Genomic DNA, 19,127 nt, shown 5'->3' with positions numbered 1-19,127 from the left:
GGACTTTCTGCTGTTTTTTAGCCATTCTTAACTGGAAGAAGAAATTAGGTGGATGCACTAAAATATTACGCAGATGAGCAAGCATACTAACCATTCATAGTAACTTGTGATGGCACGCATGTAGGTGCACCAGACATGGCATAGCACAAACCAGGATCACTGATAGAAGTGCTAATTTGCATTAACTGGTCCTTTCCTGAACAGTGTTTGGAAACAGCGGCTGGACATTTGTTTTCAGCTTATTGTGTCAGTTGCAGAATACTTTCAAACATAACCAGCCAGGGAGCACCCCATAGTTACAGCTCCTGATAGAACAGTGATTTTCTATGAGGTGAGCAATGATGAAGACGATGGGATGAGGAGAAACCTGACAGACATTGGACAGACTTCCAATGTTTGAATCCAATGCAGATTCTAAAAATTGGTTTTTCATTATCTCCACCATTTGGATGATCTTTTGGACCACAATGTTAGGCTAGTTGTTGCCTTCTTTGCTTGAATATGCTTGTGTTATGATGTTATGTAATTTAACACCATGCCGTATAATAGCAGTTCTATTACCATAATTCAGTGTCCATTTGATGAAATTTATAAATGTTGATTCTGTGTTAAAATATTTCTCTTAGAGTTTTTACCCCAAATTATAATTTGAAAGTCGCTGTTCAGACGTCTTCAAAAGACTGTTTGAAAAGACTAACACTATTCTTCTCAATGAATTCTACATTTGAATTTATATTTCTGCAGAAATGCATATACTTTACAACTGGAAATAGAAACCAATTTACAAACATGTTTAATAAATCATGTTGTATTTAAACATTCAAGAAATAAACAATGTAATCTCTTGTGTGTAAGATCTTAGTGAAAAAAATCCTATGTAATTGAGGTTATAGTTACTGTCCAGAGTGTAAGGGATGTACATTTCCAACAACAGAATTAAAGGTTTAATTTATTTTAAATGTAGAGAGTATGTAAAAAAAATCAGACAATTTAAATCCTAATCATTTTTATTTAAAAAATAATCTCAGCCTTGCTGAGGCTAAGAGTAATGAAACTTCATCTTTATTTTTTAAAGTTTGAATTGAACTTGCCAGTTATAGATCTCTGTACTCATTTTCACCTGGCTGGGGAAAGTAGCTAGTTTAAAAGTTCAGCTAAAATGTGAAGGATTCATCATTATATATTTACTGTCTAAGGCTGGTATAGCTGTAAGGTTTTTCAGATTCCATTGATCTAGTGCGCATGTTCCCTCCCTAGGTGTAGGACGTGCTTCTATTTGCATAAGGCCCTGGGCAAGGTTCTTTCTTGCATTGATTGGCCTGTCCAAGAGAGCCTGATGTGTTCTTGCATTGATCACTTTGCCTTTTCTTGGAAGAGAGTGTTATACTGAGTTCATCTCAAATATTCTAGGGAGAAGGTAAAACTTTACTGCAGATGTCTCAATTTTATTCCAACATTCTTTTAGAGTACAAGTTTATTTTTCCCTGTTTATAGAAGATCTATCTCTCTTCTCCTTTAGATAGCTTTCTTCAGTTTAGTGTACTGTATTCTTATTTAGTTTGGGGGAAAAAATAGTTGTCAGGACATATACCATTTTCTCATTTCTATTTTATTTTGAAGTAATGTATTTGCCTTCTAGGGGAAAAAAAAGCCTGCATCCTTTTTAAACATTTAGGAACCTATACATATATCTTTTTATGTTGGGGTATGAACCTAAGCTTTTAAATCCCTTGGTAACATTATTCTTTAATTTAAAATATTATTACTTTAAATTGGCTTCAGTATATAATGCTGATGTGTAAAATTCTATTGATATCAGTAATATATGATTATAAAATAAAATCAGAACATTAACTATATACTTGAAAGAATAAGAAAACGTTTTAAACATTATTTTTCTATATTTAAAATTGATACTAAAATCTTACCCCAGAATTGACATAAATTTTCTTGCATTCATATTTAAATATTTACTCCAGAGTAATCCCACTATAGCAGGTAAATATATTAAAGCAATTTCATGAATTACTATACTCTGAGTGTTTTGTATAACAATATTTAAGCAATGATACGTAAAAGTAGTATTTGTTCAAAAGAATCATAAATGGAGTTTTATTCATTTTGGCATAGCAGTTCCTAATACTGAAAAAACAAGAAACTGACGTGTCTTGAAATTGTTATATTATAAATTACTACACCAAATATAGCAACCATGACACCATACAGTTCCTTCCTGATTATAAAATTATCTTCACATTTTTTTAATCTTAAAATTATTGAAGACCAGGTTCCATGTTTGCCTGCAGATTCTCTTCCTAAAAAATGTTTCACAGTGGATTTAAATGTTTTAGTATCACTTAAAAGTATGTAAAAACAGAACAAACAATGTAATTAATCACAGTGGCTTTTGTTTTTATTCAATAGATAATATTTGTACATGACAGAAACTAGAATTTTTGGAAACCATTGAATTGTAAATGTGAAGTAAAACCATGTCTTTTTTCCTCCTCTGTTTTATGATGCATGATGTTTGAGATTGCTTTGATTTTTTTATATTATGATTAAAAATGGTGTTCATGTTATATCACCTAAAATTCTTCATTCAAACAAAACAGAAGACTTTTCAAATGTATACATTGAAACATGAAGAAATGTATGCATCTCATTCACAATTTAAAAAAATACCTTATGGTTGGCTATTTTATGCTCACAATAGGCATGAAAAGTATGCTATAAATCTACATCAAGGAATTTATATGTCATCCATATTCTAGTTTTCGCTCATCTTTTTGAAACAAGTAATGTATTTTATTTTAGAGGGTGCTCTGTTTCAAGAATAGAAAGAATTCTCATAATTTGAATAAAAATTTGGGTAAGTGCAGTTCTGGCCCTATATGTACGATACCTTCATTATTATGCAAATACACCATGAGCATAACATTTCCCAAGATGTCATTTGCCTGTTAGGATCTTTAGAAAATGGCCTCTGAAAGTCACAATGCTCATATTCCTCAAGAAAGCAATATAATACCTAAAAAGTGCCTATCCTCTTTTCTATATGAATAATGAATGTAATAGGAAAAGCCATTATTAAAATAGGAGAATACATTGACCTGTGAGTTGTATTTGAAAACTGCATCTGCGTTTCTTATTTGTAGTAACTGCTGACAGTTCTCCTGCACTGGTAAATGAACATGCAAGAATATTTTGCAGTAGAAGCTATAAGTAATTTCAGGTGCCCATAAAAAGAAAAATAATTGACATATTAGAAGTATTGATCAACTATTTAGTGATTATTATATGCCAAACATTAATAAGTAATTGACACAATAGATTAATTTTTATTTCTCCTTATCTAATACAGTTATTCAGTATTTAATCAATGTCATGAATTAATTAAATTGAAACATGTTTTTTTTTCCAAAGGGAAATTTCTGTTTAAGAACAATGGTCAAGCCATACTATTATAATACAAAAAATGCAACCTTTTAGGTAAGAGTACTGCATTCTCTAACAACAATAGGATAAATATATGGTAGGATATGTAGTCTGCTAAGTCGCCAAGTAAAGAACAAAACCTAAATAAATTACATTAAAATAAATATTTTAAAGTATACTGCCTTTGATGTCTATTATCTAGACCACGCTTTGAGTCAGAGAAATACTTTTAAAATTATCTATTTAAGAGAAGTTAGTATTAACATATAACTGCAATGTTTCATATGAATATGAACTTAATATTAATCATATGAATTATGTTAATTTTTCATTCACTGTTTCCTCAGAATTTTCAGATTAATAAAATGCAGGTTGTACAGGATACATTCAAACTGATATATATAGAGATTGAATTTTGAATGCGTTAAAGTTTGTCACTTCCATATGTTACGGTAAAGATATTAATGGTGATGTGTACTACTTAACTGAGGTTAAGAAGCTGGGAAAGAACTGTAGGCTCACACTCTGTCCTTTTCCATACAAATTGCTGTAAATCAATAGACAATAAGTAAGTAAGAGGGTAAGAGAGATTCAATAAGTAGGGTCCAGCTTTAGTTATCATAAATATGCTAAATATAGCAGCTGTCATAATCAAGCTAGGCAACTACCTGGACATTTATTTAAGTAAATATATTCACGGTTACCAAGTTGTAGAAAGGAACTTTCAGGGAGATCCTACAGTTCTCTCGTCTGCATTAAAAATAAATGAAATAAGATAAACTATCACTAGTATTATGTCTACAGTGTATGACGGTCCTGTTAACCTTAGAACTTAAAAGAGTTTCCTCCTGAAGTTTTGTAACATGTAAAACATTTCAAGTTTTCTACAGGGCACATCTTTCTGGACATAGGCGTAATGGGGAAAAAGTCTGTTTGAGGTATTATTAACTTAGTAAAAAGGGAGAATGTTCTGTGCCTTGCAGTCAGACAGTTGTGGCTGATTGTCTTATGCCATAATTATGATGTTCAGTGTTTTGTATCCACTAGCAGCTGCTTTGTCAATCACATTCAATGTTAAGTCTCTTGATTAATATAAAGAGAAATATAGGGAATAGGGTTGCATGCTGTCAGTATTTTAATAACATTACAGCTAGGGTTTCATCATGTATTGGATATTTTTTTCTTGCTAAAGGGTACATTATACTTAGTGTACTTGCATTTTTGTATAAATTTAGCCTAGCTTATACTTCTATATTTAATTCAAGTTGTTTTCATATCATTAATAAAGGCATTTTAACTCTTAATTTACAGTTAATCTAAAATTTATATTTCGAGTTTTACTGCTATGTTAAAGTGCTACTTAATACTCTATTATATATTTATTTTAGCTAGCTATGGTTTTCACAGACTACCCAAAATTAGATACTGATACATTATAAATCTTTAAGATGGAAAATGTTACACTAGTATTTCTTTAGTCATTCTAAAAATAAATTAATAACTGGCTTATTCTGTGAGAATTAATTATTTCAAGTATATGTGCGTTGTGAAGTAACAGAAACAATAGTAGTAATGCCCAAAATTACATCTAGTAAGTAGCAGTCTCAGTTTTATATTGCTGATATGCTGAGTTACAAGTCAAGTTTGCTTGTTAATTATCACCACAAGATTTTGAATAAGGTAGAAAAAGATAATTTTTACTATATGATAGTTTGTATAAAATTAATAAACTGTCATACATCCAATACATTTAAATAGTAAAGAATAAATTTTCTTTATATAATAATTTAAAAAATCTTATTCTGATTTTTTTTACCAAATATATTACAATAACAGTGCTTAGAATTAAAAAACTATATAGTGTTCAATTGCTTCAAATATCTTATAATTATTAGTGACAGTATTTTCCATTTGCTTCTATCATTAGTTTCATATCTTTCTGTATAGATTTATTTATTTTCAACATATTATGGATTATATATCTAAAATTATTTGAATGTTTAACCATAAATCATACTATCATAACAGCAAAAAATCATTGTTAACCTTAACACAGTTTTCTTTGCTTTTACACAATGCTATGTTCTAATTTTAATGCATTCCAGCAGATCCCCAGTGAAACTTTGTGCTCAGAATTCTCAACAGTGCTAATATAATGTGAGCAAATTTCTCACCTCCTCCAAATCAAAATACAACACTCTTTTATATCAAATAAATAAACTTATTTAGTCCTAAAGAGACAGTTTTCTTTTGTGGTTTAAATAACCTACATGATATATAATTAATAATCATTGCCTGATGTTTCATGTGTAATGTTTTATTCTTTATTAATTTCTTCTTATTATAGCTAGCAAAAATAATTGCATGTATTTATCAACTTGACAATCAAACAACTTCTTAAACAAAATTGTATCAACCCCTTATTCCCAGAGTGTCCTTTTCTGTTTGTGATACTCCCAATACTTTAACAAATTTAGCATATGTAAATTTAGGCTTATTTTGGTTTCTTAGAATTCCTCAAAGTAATAGTGGATCACAAAACAAAAGGATGATTATTATGTGAGACTCCATTCAATTTGATTAAAACTAGCAAGCTGAAGAAATTAGCAGGTCATTATTCTTCTGAAGGTAGAAAGAGTGAGCATATATAGCTTATTTTTTCAGCACATCTAGCTTTCTAATTCTATTAGATATGTATCTTTTAGCACTGCTTTTCAAGTTTAGTTTATGATAGTAACTTCTTTACCTGGCGTTTTGTAAATGGGATACAAGCAGATAGTTTGTAAGCATGAGTTAGTAGGTGGAAGAGAAGCTGCTTTGTGGACCTCATCTTCACTTCATACACATATGCAACATTAAGTTAGAATTTAGATGAAAGAATGGAATAACAAAGGTAAGTTATTACAATTTATCTTAAAAGATTAACAGAAAATACATTAGCCCCAGCTGTGGACTTTATGCAACAGAAAAAGAAACCATTGGATTAATTCTTCTAAAAATGTAGTGACATAAAACAGGAATAGCTAAAAATAAAATCTTTTGAAGTTTTTGAACAGCTTCATGAAATATATAGTTGTATGTTTGTACTTGTCATAAAGTGTACAGTCATTGTGGAGCTGGGGTCTTTCCAGTTCCCTAAGGACGCTATTTGTACAGCACATGTTTCCAAACACCTGTTTGTTGCATTTTTGAATTTCACTTTGCCTATCTAAAGAACTATGTTATGGTAAAATCTGAAAATGTGTAAATAAATTTTCTGTACCTTAATTATCTATTTGTGTATATATTTTTCATGTAATGAAGATTTACTGAACATCAGCCAACTGAAATTTCCTCCAGCATTTTATAGTAACTGTACAGCCTTAATACATAAGTATTGTCACTCTGATCCCTCATATCTGCCCTTTTAATTTCTTGCAGTTAAAATGTTAAATTAAAATACACATGGAGCTAAAGGTATTTATCAACATTAAAATGCAGGACAATGAATACATTAATTATTTACATGGAAAACAAGCTGTAAACCCATTTATAACACCTTTATTGCAGTTTTATTTGCCTTACAAATTAGAATTGGTCAGACAATAAATTGAAATAAATAATATAACAGCAGATTTTGTATTTATTGATGGTATACTGGAAACATAATATGTGTGACTTTTCATTCAAAATGTGTTTGTATTTAACCTGGTCTTGGAGAGGAAGGAAATTTATTGCCATTAATTGCATTATTATTTTAATCTTGTCTTCTTAAATTTTCAATACTAATACATCACTTGTTCCAAATTTACAGTAAAATTTGCTCCTACTATTAGTTGCCTTGAGAAGACACAGAAAAGCAATATGAGTCCTTTTGTGTAGTACTTCTTAAAAGAGAACTTTAAAAGATTACTGATGAAGCACAATTATAAGAATGTTGTCATCAGACCCAATAAATTTAAAATACCTTCCATTTAATGAAAGAACGGAAGAATCAGACATTCACTATAGGTTTAATTACAATGTATGGACCTGGTTGATTCAAACCTTTCGTACTACCTTCAGGTCACTCCAATTTAGTCATTCAGTCCCTGCTGCCTATATTGTGTATTCAGCAGTCCCTATTAGACATCTTCACAGTGAGTGATTCTGCTGGGTTTTCTGACACCCGCTTTCATGCATGGCCTGCTATTCTGTGTGGAAATGTTTTTTCCCCCTAAGCTGCCTGCAACATTAAAGACATCTTGGCTATGTCAGACTTTTTGAGAGAAAGTGTGGTGTACAATGTTTACACGTACAGGGTATACCTACTAGGCAGTGGATATAACATTATATAATTTGATTATTAATGGTTGTGATTAATAATTATTTACAATGCGTCTGTTGGTATATAAACATGCTTGCAATGTATTTCTCCTTAAAGAGCCTGAGATGATGCTTACCTTTATTCAGATTTGTATCTGCTGTAAATTACACTAGAGGGCACTGCTTATCCTCTGTTGTGGCTTTCTTCTGGGATTGTGGGGGAAAACTCAGCTGATTCCTGTAATCTTACTTTAATTAACAGTGGTATTCTTATTTTTAAAGATCTAGACAGTTTAATTCATTGCTTTTTTTGTTTCCAATGTACAGTCTAATCTAGTGAAGTCTAAATGCAGTGCTAATACAAAGGATGGCGCTATTTGCACTTAAAACAAACAGGGAATCAAATGTGCCACACAAGAAATTGGATTTTTTTTTTACTTGAAATATCATTTCTGCCAAAGGCAGAAGGCTAACTTTTCCTTGCTAGCAAGTGTGATTGAGTAGGTTTAGAAAACAAGTGAGAAAGTATTATAGAAGAGTTACTGTAGTTTCATTGAACAAAGGTCAAGGGAATAATATCCACATTATAAGTGTTGCTGGTTTAAAACTATATATTCATCTGCATACAAATATATCCGCATGTTTTCTGCACAGTATAGCTAGAATTTAACTGTGGAAATTACTGATTAAACATTTTCAAATTTTGTTTGCCAGTAAATATGCAGATTTGAGTTATGAAAATAAAATGAATTAAAGTATGTTTCTGTTCTTCAGTATTAATAATATAATAGCATTTCTCCTACTTATAAAGGCCATGGCAGTTCAGTATTGACAAAATGTCAGTAAGTGCCATAGTTAATCCTTTAAAGATATGTTAAGATTAAATTTACATATCTCCGCTTACATTATATTTAAACCTTATTTGTTATTAGTAATTGATGAGCTGTAGTGCTCATTAACTCCAGTTCAAGATATTTCTGTTTTATCTTTCCAAAAAGTCATCTATAGAGTTCTGAGCCATGTACAGCTAACTTTGGCTGGCATTTCTTTGTTTATTTATTTATTTCAACTTATATAAAGGTAAAGGTAAAGGTTCCCCCGCACATGCGTGCTAGTCGTTTCCGACTCTAGGGGCCGGTGCTCATCTCCGTTTCAAAGCCGAAGAGCCAGCGCTTGTCCGAGGACGTCTCCGTGGTCATGTGGCCGGCATGACTAGACGCCAAAGGCGCACGGAACGCTGTTACCTTCCCACCGGAGTGGTCCCTATTTGTCTACTTGCATTTTGACGTGCTTTCGAACTGCTAGGTTGGCAGAAGCTGGGGCGAGTAACAGGCGCTCACTCTGTTACGCGGCACTCGGGATTCGACCCGCCAAACTGCCGACCTTCCGATCGACAAGCTCAGCGTCCTAACCCACTGAGCCACCGCGTCCCCTTACTTTCAACTTATATGACTATTCATTTCTATATGACAGAACTCTGCATTGTCCAGTAGAATGTTTAGAAACATAACAAATATACAAACCTTTGGCTTGCAAATGCTACTAAGTCAAATATGATAAAGCAGGACAATTTACTCCTTACCTGAAAATGCTAATGCTTATAAGTAATTTTGTTTTGCAATTATACAGTGGCTAATACATTTTGAATATATTAATGCTTTGTAACTACAAAAAACGTCCTTGGAGGAGCTATAGAAAAATCAAATGATTCATCAGTCTTCATTCAATAAATTCTGATTTTGACTTTTTATACTTATATTTTATATCTTCAAAAATTAATGGTAATTATTTCAATTATTCACAATATTTTATCCACTATAAGCAAACTGACAATACATTTTGATCAAATATTTATTTTAAAAAACAATTTTGTGCAGAACATGTCTTCAGTCGAAATAATTTATAGAATATTTTGACTGTAAATTACCTGGTTGCTTTTAAAAAGCCAAACTTCATTTTGATTTTCCTGTTAGCGATCTAAAAACTCTACCATATACTTATTTAAGAGTTTATTTAAAACTTCTCATTTTTTACATATATTGTATAATATAGTATTTAGGGTAGTCATTTATCACTTAATAGGGTACAATATCATCTACTTTATTTTGGGAGTTAATGAGGATTAATCATATTTGATTAATTAACACTATAAAATTACTTTGTTACTTATTCTTAAAATATTGCCCTTGTTGCTATTACTGGACTATAAAATATAAATATATACTCTTTCAAATAAGGCCATACCATTTTGTCTCATTACAAAAGTTAAAATAAGATCTAGAAATAATTAAGTCTGAGTTATTAGCTGCATGTATGCTTCTGGGAATTCAAGATTTTTCTGTTTTTACTCTCTTAATATCTTAAGCTAAAGGGAAATTGTTTTCCTGCAGGCCAAAAAGCAGGAACGATTTTTCAAGATTACTTCCTGAGATTCTTAAAAGAAATACCATTTCAGAAATGAAAAAAATATATAAGCATTCTCTTATCATATAAGATCATTTTCAACACTTTTGAAATGCGTGTTGCCACATTTGCACATTACAGTGGCATAATAAAAAAACTCTGCTTTGAAATTAGAAAACTACTCCAATGTTACAAATCCTTTTTGTACCTTGGAAAACTTTATTGAATTATCTGTTCATTGTCAGTAAGTTTGTAGTTCAATTGTAATATGATTGTGCTGTCTGGAAATGCAGACAATTCAGTATTTGCTAATTTAGGTCTACATTTTCTTTTGGTTTGACAGTAAGTGCTCTGTTAATTCTACTTCTTTATAGCAGCTCTCTAATAGTCAGCAAGAGCATCATCAAAAATCATTATAAAAACATTTCTGTATAATTTTATATCAATGCATTCTTTTTAAATTAATAGGAAAAAGTAGTGCTGAGATAAAACTTGAAACAGGCTAATAAGTGTGCCATTAGTGTCCTTTTAGTGCACTAAATGAAAGCTTTTGCATTGCTAAATGACTACAAAAGTTGCTTAGGTAATAAGATTCTCTCTTATCAGTAAAAATGAAAGGGGGATGGACTGCATAGCTCAAAAGATGGGTAATCAGATTACAAAGTCTTTCACTTCTAGGTCACTGGTTCAGCTCTGCCCCCTCTTTAGTACTGATGAAGAACTGTTCCCAGCTGATGGTTTTTCAGTCGTCTTTGTTAACTACATCAGTGCCTCCTGAAGTTAGAATTAGCACACATGTTGGCATGCTCAGTTGAGTATTTTTCTGTAAATGAGATGAAATGACCTCTTTCTGTCTAGAAAGAATTCTTTCAGAAAATGATACAAAACATTGATAAGACAGTGTGAATGAAACCTGCTTTGTCATGATTTATTCTATATAAGGTTTTCAAGACTAGAAAGAATTTTTTTTCTGATATTTTTTCTTAGAAACAGCTTCGTAATTGGATATAATTCATTTATATTTATATAAATGTATACTCCAATAAAATAATTACTAAGTATATGATGATTATCTGAAATCAGAAGACAGTGCTGTTAAGTGGTATTTATTCCAATTCTTATTAGAATGACTTATTTTGTGTTATATGTTAAACATGTGAGTGTTTAAACATGAAGATTTTTATATGTGTCCAATATTACATTCAATGTACTGATATTGTCTGCTTCTTTTACCACAACAGATCTACCTTGAGTTTCTAATTCATCTCCCCCAAACTTACAAACAACTTTTTCATCTCTCTAATTCCAAAACTTTTTGTTTCATTCAAAATTTGTGTCAAAAATTAGATGAGAAAAGAGTAGATGAGAAAAGAGTTATAGGTAAAGGAAATAGCCAGAAGACACGCTGCAAAACTAATAGATTACCAGTACAGAAAATGAAAACCTTCATTTAGAATGGGACAGAAGCATATTGCTTTATATGGGTAAGAAATGAAAGCAAGCATTCACCAGGCCTAATTCAATTGAAGATGGACATGTGATATTCTGCATTTGTATAGAAAATAAGAGCCAAGTTTAGAGGCCAAACATGCGAGAGATAGAGAATGAGTTAGACAGTGCAGAAGAATGTAATATTTGAATAACAGGTTGGTATCTTGGCCAAAAAAGACTGAAGCCAAAAAGTGAACAGGTATCCTCTGAACAGCTATCATACTTTCTATAATTTTTGACAATGAATTAAGAAAAAGCAACAGTCTAGAGAAATCTCTCAGTGCGTTTATTAAGTCTGAAGTGTATTATTTGCAAGCATTTGTATATAGAGAGTAAATTTTATTGATCTTAAATAAAGATGTTTCTAATTCAGATAAAGTAAATATTACCAACTTCTTATTTGTACAAAATTGCTATTAAGTATTTTCTGTTACAACATGAGTGAGTGATATAGAAAAGTATACCTGAGAAAACATCAGTGTAATAAAATGCATTTCGTATGTTAAAATGTACTTATGTAATTTTATAATAAGTGCTTAAGCACAAAAAAACAGGTAGCATGGATTGAACGACTAAATTGGAATAACCAAAACAGTGGTAATCCCAGCACTTTCCACTGCCTTCATTAACCAAATCCCACAGGTCATTAGATGAGGACCCTCCCCAATTCAAGCCATTACTGACTAGGTCCTTTCCAGCCCCAAACTTCAGTAAGTTAAGAGGCTGGCTTCTTTTCACTCCCCTCTGCCTATCTCACACCCCATCCCTGCCCATTTGTTTGTTTGCTTATTTGTTTATTTATTAATTTATCACATTTCTTAACCTCCCATCTCTCTCAGAAAGGAGCTCTTTTGGCTTCCCAGTACTCTGTGACTTATGCCAGCCCTGCCACCATGTGTTCCACTGACTTTGTTGCTCCCAGCTGACCTTCACCATCGTTCTTCGCCCACTGCTGATGAGGTGTCCCCAGTCTGGTTCTTTACATTACAGATACTATCCGTGCCAGGCCATCTTCCTGAGGTTGCTTATGGCCTTATACAAATCACATTTGGCCTTGCAAGGCTTTGAATCCTTCCAAATCCTTGCAAAAAGGCTGCATGCAATTTGATAAGATGGCAGGACCAGCAGAGCCCAGGGTAGCAGAGGCAGTGAAGTGCAGGACAACCAAAATGGCAGAGATGGGGGAGATGGCTGGGTGGAAGGACTTGGTGCCCCTATGGTTATTGGTGCTGGTGGGCTGACTAGCACCCAAATTTTGATCACATGACCTTAGGGGGTGCTTCAATCACCATAACTTAAGGTGCCGGGCATAACTACCATTTGTTCAGCTCTGCTATAACTTCAAATGGCTGCTGAACAAATGTTGGTTAAGTGAGTATAACAGAGTTGGAAGTGACCTTGAAAATCTTCTAGTCTTCTAATCCAACCCCCTGTTCAAGCAGGAGACCATTTCAGACAAATAGATGTCCAGTCTCTTTTTCAAAGCCTCCAGTGATAAAGCATCCACAACTTCTGAAGTTCCACGGGTTTATTGTTCTCACTGTCAGGAAGTTTCTCCTTAGATTGGTTCTCTCCTTGATTAGTTTCCATCCATTGCTCCGTACATTCCATCCATTGAGGATTACCCATGCATTAAAATTAAGGTGCAATAAGGTATATCTTTCTTCTACTTTTGGTTTAATCATATTGTGTTCCTGAACTGAATCTGCTTTACACAAACTCCACCTAATGAAAAAGACTTTAATCCTTTTTGTCTCAAACTTATTTTATAATCTCAAGGCAAAGCTATTGTAATACATTCTATATGAAGCTGTTATTTTAACCACTTTACCAATACTTTATTATCTTCCAAGCACAAGGCAAGGTGCTCACCAGGATTATGTATCCCCTTTGCTTTTGGCCATACCTGAACAATTGTTTGCATAGTTGGCTGTGCCACAATGTTTTATTCATCCTTGGATGAAGCTACTGCTATTGGCTTCATTGCTAGAATCGGAGCAGGTCTACAATATCAGGAAATTTTTGGACTCAACTGGCTAAGCTTTACCTTTGGTCCTTAAATGTTTTTCTGCTTCCTGCCTTTGCTATTCTTAATGCAACAAATTTGTTATTCTTCTTCTTTTACCTAACTTGCTTTCTCTGCCTGTTTATATGTTCTTGTTTCCATTATTGCCTTGTTTCCATTATTGCTCTTGTCAATATTAAAGATACCAGCAACTTCAAGCCTTCCTACAGATACTTTACCTGCAATATTTCTTCCATTTAAAAGCAATGCCTTTCTTTTTCATCTGTGATCTCAAGATTTTATTAGGATTCTGCTATATGCTGCAAGTACCATTTAGAGCCCTTCATATGCTCATTACTTAAGCCTGTCAGGCTTTGTATTAGCGTGTTTAATCCAACTCAGGAGGATCAGTGATGAGTTATACTTCTAGTGATGTTGGCGATGTACGTGATATGATATTCTAGGGATGAGTAAGCTTCTTGCAACAAGGATCCTAGTAGTATATGTGATGATTTCATTCTATCAACCTTACAACTGCTCCCTGTATCTTCACCAAATGTATAGTAATCTTCATCTTTATGGAATATATACTTTATTATTGCCTTCTATGAATCCATCTCAGTCTCTATAGAATTATAAGAAATTTATACTCCATTTTCTTAATACTTTTGGTCTTTGTATTAGTCACAGAAGTCCCGTCTTTGATTGTCTTTTAAGCATTGCCGCTTTGCTTCATTTTGCCTCACTTCTGAAACCTTGTTCAGTTCAAATAGGTATAAGAGACCTCTCCCTCTCTCTCTCTCTCTCTCTCTCTCTCTCTCTCTCTCTCTCTCTCTCTCTCTCTGTGTGTGTGTGTGTGTGTGTGTGTGTGTGTGTTTGTGTGTATACTTTGAGCCAGATGCAAATCACAATGAGGTTACATATCCCTATTGTGCTTTTGTAGTACTGCTGTTGTATGACATATTGGTGCATAAACATTTCTCAATACAAATTTTGAGCATAGCTCTGCCATGTACTGTGTTGACCTCTGAAATAGGGAGGCAACAAGAGTTCTGGACAAGATTACTTCCAAATTTTTTCCTGCTTTGAAATTCTCCCAATGGAGAAAAAGGATGAATGTGGCTAAGCACAGTGACATACCCACATACAGGAATATGCCAGGATAATAAAAAAATAAAGAATGATCACGTCTCGATTTTTATTGCACCTGCAGGTTTGCATCCAGCAGCTCATCTTAGAATTACTTGTTCCTTCCTAGAAAGAGAAGTTTGTGAATATTCTTCTGTAGGACACTCTGACAGGTTTATAAAGTTCTTTGCCTATACAATTGATCGTGCATCTCCATTTATAAGAAACGTATGTAAAAATTTGAGAAGAGTTTTGCTGGATCAGTCAAAAGTTAGCTGCTCCATCATTCTATTCCAAATAGTAACCAACCAGACCCAGATTGTTGGGGGCAATTAAGCTGACTTTGTAATAATGCCACTTGGGGGGGGGCGAAAGCCCTAATAAGCAGGCATATACATAGAATGAAGGCTACTGCTAAGCTTGTAAGCCGCCCTGAGTCTTCGGAGAAGGGCGGGATATAAATGGAATTAAAATAAAATAAAATAAATAAATAAATTTGGGAACTTCAGAAGGATGCTTAGCAGGTCTTCTAATGCTTAAGATATGCTGCCTGTGATTTAGGAGATAAAAGAGTATCCCTTGTTTGTGTGTACAGCTACCATTCAGTATTGCCTTCTGACAACTGTCTGGACATGTTTCTACAGTTTTCTTGGCATTTTGGAAGTGGTTTGCCAGGGCCTGCTTCCCAGGGCTGAGAGTGACTGGTCAAGGGTCACCCAGCTGGGTTCATGCTTACAACAGAAATTAGATTCACAATCTCCCAATTTCTAGCTCACATCTTAACCACTACACCAAACTGGCACAGTGTCACTAAATCCTCATAAAATTTTGTAAATTTCTGTATCCTCTGTTTGTCCAGATTGTCAAACTTGTCTGTTTTCAGAGTCCATTGACTATTCTCCAGTTATATGTTTGAAAGTGTGTCATCTTCAAATTACATATCTATAACATACTTTCAATTTTTCAGTTATGCCCAACAGCTCAGAAATATTACCTACTTTTAATTCCACTGGCATATGATTTCATTTCCTCTGGTCATGAGAGTTAGAATGATACTTAAAAATTAAGTAGAGCTGAATTAATAAGCTGCAGGTTATAAAATAACATATACAACTTTACTTAATAGCTGTATTTCCCTCTTATTTGCAGAACTATACTAAATGTTCATTACTACAAAGAAAAGGAATAAGAAAATTTGGCTGTCAAATTAAGTCTTAAAAGCACTGGACTGGATTTTTAAATTATAGTGCATGTATGATTTGTCTACACCAAAACCGGATTTTAAACCTTTACTGTTTAAGTAATAAAAGTTTTGCCTTCCATCCTGCATAATTTGTGTGCAACTTAATCAGCAACATAATCTCCAGTACAGGAGTTTTCCAAGGTTACTAGGCTGATAAATATTTAAAACGGAGTGCTGGGTTAGAAAGACATTTTATCTAGTCTAGTTCTTAAACTATTGGTTTAAAATGTGGTTATATTCTGAATTGTGATGGTTGTACATTCTGTCTTTTATTTTGACTGGATCAACAGCTAGTAATCCTGTACAATTATTGCACAAAATTATTACATGACTCATGTACTACTATATAGTGAGGAAGCCCAGTTAAAATAAAACCCACAGACGTCTGCTCTTAAATTAGGCAGTTACCACAAATATATCAACTACATAAACTGATTGTATAAAATTGGGTTTTTTATATGTACAGGGATAGTTGTCCAGGTGAATAGATACTTTAATGTCATGTCTTTAAAAGTAGTTTAAAATGATATTTAAAATGTATATATAGCTGAAATGAAAAATTCAGTGATTTCTAGTGGAAAAAAATTTGCAAACTAAATATTTTTAGTGTCATACTGTCCACAATACCAGTTGTAATGCTTTGAGTTTTAATGTTACTTATGTTAACAGCCCTTTGTTCTCTTATTCTTTATCTTGCTTTCTAATATTGTATTCTGTACTGTGCTGTTTGGGGTGGGAGGTGATGATACATAAGTCACAGTTGAAAAGATATATAGAGTTGATGTGTTGTAACCAAGCTGGTCATACTTCCTGTAGTTTAGTTATTCTTTTATCAATCTCATTATGAGGAAGTTCATTAACCATAATTTAAGGATAGCACGCCATAATGATAACCATGATTTGAAAGTGACATGTCACTCTTGGGAAGCACTAACTCTTCCTGTTCTTTTTGTCTGTTTAAAAGATCTATTAAAATATACATTTTTGTTATTGGCAAGATAAATACAAGTTCAAGAAGTTCAATTGCACTTTTTATTTAAAAAATTCTGCAACTGCTGCTACTATATTCAATTACATTATGCAATAGTTACTCACTCTTTTATTACCATACTTATAGAGTGAAATTATTATTACAAACATCTATATTTGCATTTAAATTCCCTATTCAACTTTTGTAATCAATGCATAGGAAAAGACCCAATTATACAGTGATTGAAAAACAAAACACTTGTATCTCTAGGAGTGAAATGAAGCAGAGTATGGCAGACAATTTTTATGTAGGCTTTCTCCTCCAGGACTCAAACCCTTCTACCACGCAACAAAGAATTTTGCCACTGCATGCGTGGTAGAAGGGTTTGAGTCCTGGAGGTTACAGAATTATAGTTGTCAGCTTGTGCCAATTTTTTGAAGATAATTTTTGGAACATTATATTTAGTCACAAACTTAGTGGCTTCCCACTCACATAAACTAGGGAGTGACCCTAACATTTTGAGAACATGTATTTTCTTAACAGGGATGTTATTATTTATTATTAATGTCAGTACTATTTTTAAATATATTGTAAAAGGTGATGTCTATTGCTGGTCAATGACCATAATAGTTATATTCTTCTTCTTCGAAATGAAGCAGGGGTGATATGGAGAGGAAGAAAAAAAAAGTTAACTGCATTTGTTAGGAATATCTCTGACCTTCATACTCAAAAGGCTGTATCTAAAATAAACTGTGACTTAGTGCTATACGCAAGCCAAGTTACAATATCCTATAAACATAACTAATAGCAGTATAGGTAAAGGTAAAGGTTCCCCCGCACATGCGTGCTAGTCGTTTCCGACTCTAGGGGCCGGTGCTCATCTCCGTTTCAAAGCCGAAGAGCCAGCGCTTGTCCGAGGACGTCTCCGTGGTCATGTGGCCGGCATGACTAGACGCCAAAGGCGCACGGAACGCTGTTACCTTCCCACCGTAGTGGTCCCTATTTTTCTACTTGCATTTTTACATGCTTTCGAACTGCTAGGTGGGCAGAAGCTGGGACGAGTAACAGGCGCTCACTCGGCTACGCGGCACTCGGGATTCGACCCGCCAAACTGCCGACCTTCCGATCGACAAGTTCAGCGTCCTAACCCACTGAGCCACCGCGTCCCTCAATAGCAGTATACAATGCATATAATATTGTTTTCATCTTGTACACCATCATGTGTTTTGCAACATGAGAAGCAGTGAACATATATTTTAATTAAGGTTTGGCCAGTGAATAATTCCAGAAAGATTCTGAGAATCTAAGATAGTCATGTTGACCAGAAAGTGATGTGAATAAATTAAAATGAAAGCTCGGTAAGATTGTAGTAGGTAGGATAAATAGTGTTTTCTGCAACCCAGAAATGAAAGTTGTTATTAAATAATTTTCACTTTTACTGAATAATATTTTGGGTTTTTTAGTGAACCTGTAGATCAATAAAAGCAGTTCACTGACTATTTCCATTGTTTGTTCACATTTTAATAAATTTTTGGACTTATATTTTCCACAGATGATTCAGCGAGAAATAGAAGTAAAAAATAAAGTTACTGCAGTGGCATTGACAGATTCAGTTCATAACGTGTGGCATCAAGAAGCTGATAAAATTGTTCGAGAGTGGATGCGAGAGGTGAGGCTGTAATCTGATAACCAAGTGCACAAACTGACCAACTAGCATTCTTATTATTAGGAGCAGCACTTCCTTCCTCCTGCTTTTACAATTTTCCCTTAGGGGAACATGAATGCCTTTGTATATAAAGACTGTTATAAAGAGACTATGAACTTTATTCAATTCATCCAGCAGGGCTTAAATTTTTCATACAAATTACAGATCATTGTTAAAATCCAATTTTGATCATCAAAGAGTTTCACTCAACATTATATCTAAGTTATATATGCATACATACTTACCATAATGCTGTTTTTTGGGGGGTCAGTTGTATTTGGAGTGCAGAAAAAAATGACATCATTAAGAAAAGAAATGCAGATGAGAAGAGGAAATCTAATTTAAATCTGCTTTACATTATCTTTTCATTGCTTTCTAACATTGCAAACCATCCTTCTTTAAATTTCTCACGTTATTTGAAGGTGCCAATTCCATCCAACCATAACTTTCATAGTCTTCA

At 33.3% G+C, this 19,127-nt stretch overlaps 1 protein-coding gene across 10 annotated transcripts in view; it reads left to right on the top strand.

Annotated features, from left to right (window-relative positions):
- ARB2A (ARB2 cotranscriptional regulator A) overlaps positions 1-19,127 on the top strand; it is a gene marked incomplete at its 5' end in the record, with an annotated part of 224,307 nt that overhangs the window by 133,318 nt on the left and 71,862 nt on the right. For all 10 annotated transcript variants that reach the window (XR_014025682.1, XM_081321747.1, XM_081321746.1 and 7 more), the window contains one exon: positions 18,515-18,631. Coding sequence is in view for 9 of the 10 variants with exons in the window: in XM_081321747.1 (XP_081177873.1) it covers positions 18,515-18,631 (117 nt within the window). The remainder of the gene's footprint in view (positions 1-18,514; positions 18,632-19,127) is intronic.

The sequence above is a fragment of the Vipera berus genome, assembly GCF_964194415.1.
Source record: "Vipera berus genome assembly, chromosome: 2".
Classification (NCBI taxonomy): Eukaryota; Metazoa; Chordata; class Lepidosauria; order Squamata; family Viperidae; genus Vipera; species Vipera berus.
Note: the sequence above shows the minus strand (reverse complement) of the source record. Positions and strands in the feature narration are given on the sequence as shown.